Source organism: Neovison vison, chromosome 11 (assembly GCF_020171115.1).
Source record: "Neovison vison isolate M4711 chromosome 11, ASM_NN_V1, whole genome shotgun sequence".
Taxonomy (NCBI): Eukaryota; Metazoa; Chordata; class Mammalia; order Carnivora; family Mustelidae; genus Neogale; species Neogale vison.
In genome coordinates this window covers 66,650,493-66,663,125 of record NC_058101.1, presented here as the reverse complement: position 1 = coordinate 66,663,125, position 12,633 = coordinate 66,650,493, and the positions used below count along the sequence as shown (strand labels likewise).

At 55.0% G+C, this 12,633-nt stretch overlaps 1 protein-coding gene across 4 annotated transcripts in view; it reads left to right on the top strand.

The window, feature by feature from the left end:
* RGS12 (regulator of G protein signaling 12) overlaps positions 1 to 12,633 on the top strand; it is a 106,254-nt gene that overhangs the window by 38,341 nt on the left and 55,280 nt on the right. The window contains exon 1 of one of the 4 annotated variants that reach the window (XM_044267883.1): positions 9,165 to 9,636. The exons of the other annotated variants lie outside the window; for them this stretch is intronic. Within the exon in view, the coding sequence (XP_044123818.1) occupies positions 9,583 to 9,636 (54 nt within the window). The 5' untranslated portion in view covers positions 9,165 to 9,582. Of the gene's footprint in view, positions 1 to 9,164; positions 9,637 to 12,633 lie in introns of those variants that run through there. 4 annotated transcript variants of the gene reach the window in all.

The following is a 12,633-nucleotide window of genomic DNA, read 5'->3' as shown; positions in this document are numbered from 1 at the left end:
TCTCAGGCTAGGTGGCTTGCCAGGTGTCGTCTCTGCATGTTTCTGGAAGGGGCGTGGAAGGGGTCTGAGCCTCTGTGAGGTGAGGTGAGGTGACGAGGTCGCATCAGCCAGGCTCGTGGTGGCAGCCTATGGTCTGACCTCCATGTCCCTGATGTGGTCCCGGCCTCCGCAGCCGCATGCTTTTTGCTCGTGTCTCCTCGCCCACGAGGAAGTGCTGGGGCTTCTCACGCCATGTCACCCGTCGTGGTCTGTGCTCTTTTTTTTTTTTTTTTTTTTTAAGATTTTATTTATTTATTTGTCAGAGAGAGAGCACGAGCAAAAGCGAGCATAGGCAGACAGAGTGGAAGGCAGAGTCAGAGGGAGAAGCAGGCCCCCTGCGGAGCAAGGAGCCCGATGTGGGACTCGATCCCAGGACGCTGGGATCATGACCTGAGCCGAAGGCAGCTGCTTAACCAACTGAGCCACCCAGGCATCCCTGTGCTCTTGATCAAGGGCAGGCCGGCCGCTTTTATCTTTTCTCTCTGACCTTCAGACCAGCTCCACAAGGAGCTTGACATGGTCTCTGTGGTATAGGTGGGGAGACTGAGGTGTGGGATCAATAGCATTTTCCAGGCCATGCCGGGCTGCATGCTGTGGTCTTTTTGCCACATCTGGGACCTCTCACTTTTGTTAAACTGGTACCTTAGAGACATAAGATCAAATCTTTGCTATTTTTTTTCCTGTCTGAGGATTTGAAAATGTAGACGCTACATGTAACTTTCGTGAACCCTTGTCACTGGTGAGCCTCTTTCCGAGGGCAACTCGTGGAGCACATTGTCCATCTGTCCTTCCCTTTGTTCCTCTTCAGCAGGTGTCCTAGGATCCTCTCGGACTGTCCCCAGACTCTTGGCCTTCACTCCCTTGTCTGGTCCCCTCCCCAGAGGCACCGGCTTTCACAACAACCTTCATTTGGTGCTTAATCATCCTGGGCGTCTTAGAACATTCTCTCCATGTTGCTCCTGCTGGAGGCCTCTACATCCCCTCGACCACCACCAGCCTGGCCTCTCGGCATGAGTCTGGTCTCTAGTCCACTCCCTGAGGCCTCTGGGACACCAGCACCTGGGGTCGGGTTCCCTGGAGGTAGAGTCAGACAGAGAGCTACTTAAGCTGGGGGACAGAGAGGAGGAGCGAGGAGGGCCATATAACATAGTGAATGTGTGGGTCAATCAAATGAATGGTGACTGAATAAAACGAGGTGTCCAGGATAGTGATTTTAAATGAATTCAGTATTCCAATTAAAAAGAAATATGGTCAAAAAAAATAAAAAAAGGAAAAAGAAAAAATGGTCAGCCTGCATGAAAAATCTGATTATACTCTTACTAGAGATGTGTGTCAAACTGGAGGGTACAGAAAGTGAACAGAAGAATGGGAAAGGAGTCACCATGCCACGCCAATCAGAAGAACATGGCAGGGCATCTGGGGATGTAGTTGGTCAGGTGTCTGCCTTTGGCTCACATCAGGATCCTGGGGTCCTGAGATTGAGTCCCGCATTGGGTTCCCTCCTCAACGGGGGTCTACTTTTCCCTCTGCCTCTGCCCCTCCTCCCTCCCTCAAATAAATAAAATCTAGAAAAAAGGAAGAACGGTGGCATAGCTCTGTTGTCAGAGTTGGCTTTTAGGCAAGAAGCCTTCCTAAAGGTAAAAAGGGAGCTTTCACAACAATAAGAGCAGTAAGAAGTTACATTCTGTTTTTGTTTTTTTTTTAAAGACTTCACTAATTCATTTGAGAGGGGGGAGGCATGCGTGCAAGCAGGGGGAGAGGCAGAAGGAGAGGGAGAAGCAGACTTCCCAGTGAAATGGGAGCCTGACATGGGGCTCGATCCCAGGACCCAGAGATCATGACCCAAGCCGAAGGCAGACACTCAACTATCTGAGCCCCCCAAGGTGCCCAAAAGGTTACAGTCTAAATCTGGCTCATTCAGATTCATGCATGCAGTAGCTTGGTCTCAACGTATCTGAAGCTAAAAGAGATAGAAGCAGGAGAAGTGGACTAACAGATGTAGCAGGAGATTTTTAACACTCCCTGCTCTGTGACTGGTGGATTGAGCAGGAAAAGGTCTGGAAGAGAGGGGATCCCAACAGCAAGACTCCTAGCTTGGCCTTCGGGACCCCACGCGGGACTGCCCCTGATGGGCACATTCTCCCCACTCTCTTGTGGAGCGTGTAGGAATGTTGGCTACGTGCTGGACCATAAAGCGAGTCTCGGCAGCTGTGGAGGACTCTTCACAGGGTCTGTCCACTGCTATAGCCAGGCCGGCTGGACTCCTGTGACAAGAAGGCGGTGCTCGCACACCCGTGAGTACGTGTTCCACCATGAGCTCCGTAGTTGAAAGGAGAATCACTGCGGAGTCAAGCGATGATGCTGAAATGTGTGCATCTGAACCATGGTGCACAGCTGCCCCGGTGCCTGGAGGGGGTGCTCATGGTGCTATGGTGCAGGCACCAGAGGGGACAGAACGTGGAAGGTCGTCTTGAGGCTAGAGAGAGAGAGCAGTGAGATCCACCCAGAGGTATTGGAGGCTGGGCAGGGAGGGAGGCAGAAGGAATTAATGAAACAGAGAACGAACGGACTGAACCAGCAAGGGAATCCCTGAAGGTGGGCTTCCTTCCCAATTCGTTGGATGAGGCCTCCAAAACCTTGGCCCCCAAAGCTGATGAGGACCCAAGAGGAGAGGGGCGGGGCGGGGCGGGGCTGTCCAGTGGTTAGCAGAGGTGGAAGGACGCCACGCTCTTGACAGAAGCACAGCCCAGCAGCTTACATTCATTCCAGGGACGTGATTTTTTTCCACACCTGAAAATCAGTATAATGGACCACATTAACAGAGGAAAGTAGAATTGTCTATCATTGCAGCAGAAGCAGGAAAAGCATTTGGGAAAAGCCAGTATCCATTCGTGGTAAAAACAAAAACAAAGAAAACAAAACAAAACTTAACAAAACAGGATTTAAAGAGAACTTCCTTAATCTGACAATGATATAAAAACCCCAAAAAGCAGCATATGTAAGTTTTTCCCCTGAGGTCCCGAGCAAGAGGAAGACATACGCTCTTACTATTCTGTTCAAATGTTTATCGCCAGTCTCAGCATATGAAGAAAGTAAAAACAGTAAAAATTTTAAAACCACAAAGGAAAGATGAAAATGTTCTTATTCTCACATCATATGATTAGGACATCAAAAATCTAAAAGAATCAATGGAATCATTATTAAAACTAATGAATGCTTGGCAAAGTGCTAGATATTCTGTCCATATACTATAGTCAACTGTGGGTACACTTAGAAAATAGCATATAGATTTAATGCAATTTTAATCAAAATCCCAACAGGTGTTTTGTCAAACTTAAGAAGATGATTTTAAACTTGGCATAGAAATGCAAAGGGCCAAGAGTATCCAGGATATTCTTGGAAGAAGAGTAGGTAGGAGGACTTCCGCTGTTTGCTGCCAAAACTCATTACAAAGTGAGAGCAGTTCAGGACTGTGTAAGTGTTGGTATATGGAGGGAAAGACAGACAGTGGACTAGAAGAGCATGCCCAGAAATAGACTACCCAGCGCAGGCATACATGTGCAGAGCAGGACCGAGTGTGCTCTTTTCAGTCTGTGGTGCTGGAATAAGGAGACATGCACGTGGGAAAAAGAAAGAAAGGGGTGCCGGAGCAGAAGCAGCCTGCCTGTCCCCCGGCCATGGGAAGGACGGGAAAGCTGTGATGTCTTCATGCCTCGGATGCCCCGTGGCTGCCCTGGGAGTGCTGGTGAATGTCCCAGAAAGAAGGCAGACACCAAGGATTCCATTTCTGTACATGAGTAGAGAGGCCAGACTGATCTGCGGCCCATGACTGTGTGTTGGGTGTAGAACACCCACCCCGGAGAGGGGCTGGCACATGGCATTTCCTTATGGCCTGGGCGGGACTACATGGGTGGCCCTTCGTGATGTATCTTTGAACCGCATGTTCTCATCAGGGGCTTCTTTCTGGGTTTGTAGTCCAGCTTCCAGAAAACATGCTTGGCCTGAGCCTTACAGCCCTGCTGACTGCTGGGGTGGGCAGTGGTCACCGGCTGGGGTTCTGCAGGTGAGCGCAAGGGAGGAAGAAGATGGGACAGAGGGGACAGGATGTATGGAGTGGGGGGGATGGAGGGGCCTGCCCTCAGCAGGAGATGAGCTGCTGACAGATGGCGGGAACTGGGGAAGGACCTTGGGGAGGGGGGTCAGGGGAGGAGACAGTTGCTGTAGACATGTCAGAGGTGAGATCTTGTGTGTTTTCAAAAGGTGCCCATTTTGGTCATGACCTTGGCAGATGGTCACCTGGGAGGGAGTGACCCGAGAGACCGGTCAGGAAGAATGTGACCAGCCCTGTGGGCCCAGCGTGGATCGCGGGGCATCTCTGCCCCATAGGTGTTTAGTCAGGCAGAGATTGGGGCATGAGCCATGGTCTTGATGTTTGTGAGAGGGTCCAAAGGTGCCGAGAGCCCAGAAGAAGGGCCCCGGGGTTGGGGTGCTGAACTGAACACACAGGCTTATGAGGGAGCCATGCCCCGAGACCAGCACAGGAGGCCCAAGTCTCTAGAGGTCCTCCGCCCAGTGTCCCCAGTGTCGCCGTGGTAGGCTGCTGGCCACGGGGAGAAAAAAGCAGTTCACTGTGTGCACAGCTGGACTGGTCCCCGGTGGTCCCTGCGCAGAGCGGGGAGCGGGTGCAGTGGGGAGCAGGGGTGGGGGGTGCACGAGTGCAGGCCAGTGGGGGCTTCTTGCCTTAGCTGTTTGGACCAACGCGCCAGGAAGTCCTCCATGATGCAGCATGTGTGAGACTGCGTGCGTGACTGGCATGTGTGTGGGGTCAGCAGACACTGTTGGAAAGGGGGAGTGACAGCTGTCACGGGTGGGGGTTGGAAATGGCCCGTGAGCCCCCCGGGCAAAAGGGAATGGGGAGGAGGTGGCCCTGGGACCTTCGGTGCCTCTGATGTGGTACAGTTGTGGCAGGAAGGCTCTTGGACTGAGCTGGGGGGTGCCCGCGCTTGGCCAGGGCCCAGAGAGGGGGTCGAGTGTCACTAGGTTGCACAAAGGTCCTTAGACCTGGGGACACAGTGGGAGGCCTCTGGTGCTGGGGAAATCCTGGAAGGAGGCATGGCAGGCCATGGTATGTTTGTGGTTGGGAGGTGGCGGGGGGAACCGGAATAGGTTTGTGACCAGAGATGCTAAGTATAAGGGAGGCTTTAGAGTAAGTGGACAACAGGGAGCCGAGGGAGACGGTGATGTTTGTGTTGAATATGGAGAACTCGGGGCTGTGTGTCCAAGGCCTAGGTCCATGCAGCTGTGTGTAGAAGGTCCTCGGGCCGAGCAGGGGCAAAGGGAAGGACAGGGCCCAAATCTTGCCCGCAGCAGCTGGAAGCCACTGCTCAAGCTCACCAGAGGCGTTCCCTGCCTTTAGGAGCTCCTGGAGCATCCGGAGGCTCAACGGAAGCTGTGAAGTTTTTAAATGACCAGGGGCCACCACCACCCACCAAACTGGAGAACAGGTAGGGTGGGAGAGAAGCCGCTGGGAGAGCCCAGAGAGCCAGGGGATCTGGGGCTGGGCAGAGAGGTGGTGGCAAGGGCCAGAGTCTGCATACAGTGGCTCACAGGCCAGAGGCTTGTCTTTCAAATAAAGCTTTATTGGCACACGGTCTCTCCATTCATAGGCTGTGCTGTTGTCATAGAGGCCCAGCTGGGTGGTATGACTGTGGCCCACAGACCTGGAAGTGTTTGCTCTCGGCCCTCCTCAGAGCAAGCTTGCTGCCCTCCAGTTAAAGCTGAATCGCTGAGCTGGCTTCGGCCCTGGGAGGGGGAGAGGACCTGGCTGTTCTGCTCCCTTTCCAGAGGGCCCTCTGGGGAGTGCCCGGCCCACGGGTCCTGCTGCCCCTTGAGCCTCTTCGGCTCTAACCAGCATCCCATGGGGAGCTCCCCATTGCTCCTTCTGGCTCTCTCTGGTTCTGCGCCCCCACTGGGGGCACTGCAGATCCCCTGTGCATGGGAATCTAGAGCGCTGTGCCCAGGGGAAGTTTGCAGGGGAGACCGCCCAGGTGTGGTCTGCAGGGACTGGTAGTTTGGGGGCTGGACAGCAGAGGGCGCTGAGGTCACGCATTTCCTTCCAACCTGTCCAGACCTGGGGGTGGGGTATGCCTGCGCTTGAGGGGCTGCTCCTCAGATTCATCTCCCTCTGCCACGCTGGAACCTTGAGTAGAGTGTGTGTTTTCCAGAAGACCTGGGTAGTCCTTACGGGTCCAGGGCAGGGCATTAAGGGGAAGGTACTCCTCCTCCTTCCCAGACTGGCATGGGCCGGGGAGCAGGAACCCATGAGAGGCGCCTGGGGAGGTGGGAGGCTACTGGGAGGGCTCCTGCCAGAATACAGGAGGGGCTCTCGGCAGGATTTTCTACGTGGCTGCAGAGTGTCCTGTCTGCCCAGCGTGCCTGTGTTCCCGCTAGAATGTCGTCTGCTCCCCTCTCATCTGTGTGCTCTGGCCAGAAGACCCTCCCCTGACTTGTTCCCAGAGCTGCTCTGACCCTGTCCCCACAGGGCCTCTGCTGCCACTCCCAGGTGCTTATGCTTCCCAGCTCAGGACTGAGCCCTGGGCGGGTGTGGGGAGGAGGGAACAAAGAAAGGGCCTCTGGGCTCTCTCCAGCCCTGTGTTGCAGCCCTAGGTGCTTGGTACCTGCTTCCTGTTGTCTGGCTCTCTGGGCCATAGCTCCCCATTGAAGGCCCCTAGCTTAACTGCTAGGTAGCTCACTGGTCAGGTAGGCCTGACCTGCCTGGGTCTGGGGGGAGGCGAGGCAAGGACCCCCAGCCAAGCCGGCACTCTCCCCGCTCCCCCTCTGTGCAGCTCTGTGCCCTGCAGTGCCTACCAGGACACCCTGCCACCCCTGCCAGACTTTGCTTGCACCCAGACCCACACCTGGTTTTATTAGGGGCTGGTCTTTGTGGGCCCTGGTCTGAGTTCAGTCCTTACCTGGCCCTGAGCCGGCATACCCATCCGAATAGGGAGGGTGGGACAGTGTGTGTGTCTGGTGTCCTGGACACTTGCCCTCAGCAGGTGCTGGAACTCTGGGACATGTGGATGGCCTGGGAGTCCCTCCCTCCTCTGCAGGTGAGCCAGGTTCCAGGAGCTGAGGCTGCCATCCAGCTGAGGGGGTCTTCGCCAGATTCTTGCCCCATCCCTTCCCTCTCCTTGCCTTGCAGTCAGCAGAGAAGGGCAGGTGGACAGCTGGAGGGGAGACACAGAAAGCCCCCAGGGGACACAGGGATTCTGAGAGATCCCGCATGTGGAGCTGGGTAGGGGCAGGCTGCTGTTCAGGCCACACGTGACAGACCACACAGACGAGATGAACTTGCACTTCCTCTGCTGGGATGTGGGCATTTCTGTCTAAAGTGATTAAAATAAAAACAAGCTTGGGTCCTGGGTGGTAGTGTGGACAGCCCAGCAACTGGGGGCCGGGTTTTCTCAGGGTCCCAGCCAGAGGTCCCTTGGGTACCTACCATGCAGTCTGGTTCTGTCCCTGGTCCCTGGTGGTCCTCCAGGTTCTGGCAGGCCTTCAGGGCTGGAGGCCCACTGTCCCCTCCCCAAACCTACAAATTAGTACAGGCCTGTCGCATATAGGGAGGGAAAATAACTAGTGTCACAGAATAACCACTCAAGAAAACTGCCAGAGTGTGTCCTCGGAAGGTGTGTGCATGCGTGTTGGAGGGTGAAGTTGGAGGGGAGGAGTGTCAGGATTAGGGAAGGGAGGGTGACGTGTGTCCCGTTCGTTTGCCTGCTGGGCCTGGCCAGATCCTGTCTCAGCCTTGCCAGTCTGTGGTCAGTACCACATAGCGCCCTGCACACCGCTTCCCTCTCTCGCCACCGCCCCGGGGGTAGGAGCTGGGCTTATGTGCTTCCTCTGCCAGACTTGGTTTATTCCCCGAAAAGGGGACTTGTTCGTGTGCTCCGGGGAGCCTGTCTGTAAGTGGCGGCCCCCACTTTCCTTCATACTGCCAACTGTCCTGTTGGAGAAAGACGAATCCTGGAAAATGGGGGAGTGGGGGGGTGTGGAACTTAAAGTTGAGGCCCTAGCAAGGGCGGTGGCTCTAGGCCCATCCAGGCCTGGTGGGTCATCCACGGAAGCCCGGACACCCCGGAGGGCTGGAAGGAGCTCTCTGGGCTGAGGCTTGTTTCATTATGCCCCGGCCTATCTGGAGCGCAGGGGGCAGGAGGGAGGCGGGGCTGCCTGGTGCATCCCTGCCCACCTCTGGGTGGGGGGGTGGGCGTGCTGTTGGCTGCTGCTCCCATCCTCTCTCACCTCTCTCTCCCACCTCTCTCAGCGGGTCCTAGCCCTCTGTGCAGCCTTCCCCCATTCCCCAGCCTGTCCCACAGCCCTGGGCGGTGCTCCCCCTCCTGGTCCTCCCCTTGTTTGGCCCCCTCCCAGCGTTTCCTGCACTCAGGGGTGGTGGTGTGGATGGTCATGATGGCTTCTGCCCCTTCCTCGCTCTTGCCTTGATGTCAGTTCATACTTTGGTTGCAGGTGGATCTCTTGAGAAAGGCAGTCTGAGGCAGCGTGAGCTCATGCCTGTGTTTTGTAAGATTTTCACCTCTCAGGCAGGTCCCATGCTCCATTTCGCGGACTCCCCTCGCTGAGTGCTTACTCTGGGAACGCTCATGTTTCTCCCACAGAAAAGCAAAAGTTGGCATGGTCAGGGCGGTCAGTTGAGGGCCCGACTCCTAACCCAAGGGCCACTCTCCCAGCCCCTTGAGCCTGTGGGCATTGCCTTTTGCAGCCTGGGGCAGGATGCTCCCCGAGGTCTGCAGCCTCCTAACCCTCCATGGTGGGGGAGGGGGTGCTGAGCCCTGGAGCCCGTGAAGATGGGACCACCACGTGGTGCAAAGAAGCCCTTTGGGAAGAGCGGTCTGCCCCTGGGTCTCCAGCAAGTTAACAGGCCGTTTTGCTATGACACCTAGGTTCTAGACTTAGTTTCCCATTTCTTCGTCCTCTGTCCACTGGGATCTGCCGTGGTTCCTTCACTCGCAGCCTGTGGAAGGCAGACGAGGCAGATCGTAGGACACAGACGCGTGAGACGAGTTGTAGGAACCCAGCCGAATGCGCAGGTTGGCATCACAGAGACTCGTGCATATGGAGGCTTTTAATAGACTCGTCAGCAGCTGTGATTAAGGCTGTGAACTGCGCCACGCCGCTAGAGAAACCAATTCTGTGCAGCTGCTGTGCCGACGGAGTGTTACCCCATCAGCTGAAGTTCTAGTCTTCCGATTCGGTAGAGGAAATACTTGAAAAATGATCTCACAGCGTGACTTATGTAAACGGCTTTTTTTTTTTTTTTTTGGTACATGAGACAATTGAGATAGAGTCTGAATCCCGGGCAAACCACAGCTTCCTGCAGTGTCCTGTTGCCATGGGTTACGGAGGGAGCAGAATGGAACTTCAGCTGAAATGTCTTTAAACTTCCCTGACGTGCACGGGCACGCTGCCGCAGGGACCGGTGTAGGGTAGATCGGCGCGACCGGTGTGGGGCGGAGGTGTTCCCGTCTTAAGATGAATTTGGGGAAAGGGCTGTCAAAGGAAGCGCACTTGCTAAATGAGCAGCAGGTAAGATCTTCCAGCTGTCTCTTGTCATTGAACAGATTTTCTATAAGGAAGCTTGGCAGCTCCGTGACTGCTTTGGTTTTAAACAGTTCAGTGAATGGGGGATTTTAGGTGTTGGCTTTGAAAACCCTACTGATGTCTGCATCGCGGAGCCCCCCAGAGCAAGACTGGGCCGGGAGGGAGGGTCGGCACCAGCTGGTTGGGGGGGCACCAGCCCAGCCTCCCTGGCTCCCAGCAGCCGCTTGCCTCGTGGGTCAGCCCTCCAGAGAGCATCTGTGCCTTTTTCGTCCTTAACCGTCGTAATGTGAATAGATTTGAAAGATGAGTGAGCTCATTGTGTTGAAGTGTTAAATTTCAATGGGATGACAAAAATCTATCATAGTCTTTAAATCACTGTTTTATATCTAATATTGTAAAACGTAACAAGCTGATGCTGCTCTGTACACGCACACGGAGGATTCCCAGCATAGGGATCATTCTCCGAGCTTTTATATGAAGTTGAACTTACTATGAGACGTCTTTAAAAAAGGTTTGAGATTTTAAAAAGAATGTTTATTCTCCTCTTGCAGCTGTGCTATGTTGCCATAAAGGTAAAAAGAAATTATTTACGGGAAAGTGTCACGAATGACAGGATACCGATAGTAAATCTGTTCTTTTCTGAGAGTGGTTTCGTCTTGGTATTTTCCTGGTGTCGAACTGGAACCTCTGGTTTCCAGTTAGAAGGGACAGGTTTGGGTGTGAGGTGCGGGGGGAAGGAACTGCCCCCTTCCCTTTATATGGAAAATAGGAATAGATTAGATGGAGAGGTCACGAATGATCCTGACACAGGGTGTGCAGATTTTAATGTATTTTAAAAATATTCAGGATGTAGTTTGCAAAACCCAGGGACTACTAACGCTTACTCGAGAGGGTGGAGAGGCGCCTTTGATGTTTACGGGCGTGGGTGTACCCGCCTCTGGCTGCCTCACGTTCCCGTTTGCCCCACTCCTCGTCCTGGACAGAAGAGTGAATTTTGGATATATCATGTCCTTCGTGGACCAATTAGCCAGCTAGTTATTTGTACATAAGTGTGGGCTGCATTTTTAGTTCAGTGGTATATAAAGGCAAGTTTTAGAAGATGTGGGTTTTTATTCTGAGTCAACAAAAAAAGGTCACTAAAAATCTGTTTGCACTTGACTGTATAAATGACTTGGATCCCTTTTGAATTTTTTGCAAATGCTCGAATTCGCAAATAGGTTGTTGGCATGGGGGTGTGCAGATCTGGTGGCAGCGTTTTATTAGTAAGTGGCTGTCCATGAGCAGCTCACTCCCCTCTGGGGTCCAGGTGGACCAGAAGGTCATGGGGTGAGTGGTAGGTGCTGTGGGGGGTGGGGTGGGGCGTGGGAAAGCGGGCAGAAAGACGGTCCTCATGGGGGGCTAACCCCGCGGACACATGGTGCAAGGGGAGTAAGATTGGGGGCCCATGTGGGAAGGCTGGGTCCACACCTCGCAGGCTCTGCCATCGGGAGCCAAGTGCTTCTCCCTCGGAGCCTTGGCTTGGTGGTGGGGAAGTGGGGGCCCCCAGTTGGCTAGGTGGCCGTCTGTGGTGCGTGTGTGTGCTCAGCGGACGCTGTTCAGCAAGAAAGGCTGCGTGTCTTGCAAGCGTCTTTTATCTGAAGCCGGAGAGCCTTTCCGTCTTGGTAGGGATGCTTTCCTTTCCCACAGTCGTCCTGGGGAGCACAAAGGAGAGCCGTGGCTGCCGCGCCAGAAACAGCGAGAGGCTCTCACTGGCCTGATGAACAGACCACAGTTTCTCCATCTTTTAAGATGTGAAGTTGAGCGGAAGTAGACTGGAAACATGCATATGCGCCCCTTTGTCCAAACAAAGCAGTCGTGGCCCTCCAGCCACATGGGACGGTGTCAGCCCAGAGGGGCCAAGGTGCTGTGGGGGTGGGGGGGGGGCACCAAACCCACAGCCTGAAAGGACTGTGATTCACAAGAAGAAAGAGGCAGCAAGCGTCCTGTATGTACCTCTCAACCCGTGGCTGCTGTGGCACTTGGGGGGGCCAGGCCTGGGGGTGCACGGCCTCCACCCCGCCTCCCACCGTCCTGCTTAGGTGCCCACCAGGCCAGCACCCTGTAAACGGCAGACCCTGCTGGCAGAGGCTCAGCCGAGCTTGTCCTCCGGGGAAGCGCAGGCTGGGTGGGGAAGAAGGCAGAGCCGGCCACACGGTCCAGCTCCAGTCACAGGCCCTTGGGGGCCGGGGGATGGGGAAGCTGAGAACCGGGTTAGGTGGCCCCGGGGGTAGGCCGTGTGGCTGCCCAGCAGCCCAGCTGGCCATGGGTTGGGAGCGAGTATGTCAGGTGTGCCCTTCTGTAGGCCAACGCGCCTCCTGCCTGGCTGGTTCTGAACCTCTGGGAGGAGCAGGGTGGGCTGCACAGAATTCTTCTGCATTTGGCTGAGTTTCTCTCTTCTATTTTTTTAGCTCAGATGAATGGACTTCTCTGCACTGCTCATCTCCCCTATTGGCCTGTCCCACTCCGGTACTGCTTCAGCACCGAGCAGAGCTGGGGTGGAGGGTCGTGGGCCTGTGTCCAGCGGGCTGGCCCTGCATTGCTGGTGGTCCGTCAGTCTACGTACTTGGCCCCAGATAACTTTTGGCCTTAAACCCGCTGGGGGAGGGGCCTCGGGTCTGCTGGGGGCGGCCACGCTCATCCCACAGAATGCAAGGCTTGCAGACACATTCTGCTCTCCCTGTTGGAGGCTCTGCTTCTGGCTGTCTGTATAAGAAGACCCCCCCCCCCAGTCTGTTTGTGGAAGATTTCAGTTTCTGTCTGCACGTCTGCCCCTTTCCTTCAGTGAGAAGCAGGCCCCCTGGTGCTGGCCACTCTCCCTCCATGGTATTTGCTCAAGTCAGTCCTGTCTTCTGCTCCCCCAGTCCTGTGGTGCGACCGGCATGGGGGCTTCTTTCTCCCTGACTCCCCAAGGGGCGTCTGGCACACTGTGCTTTCACCCTTTCA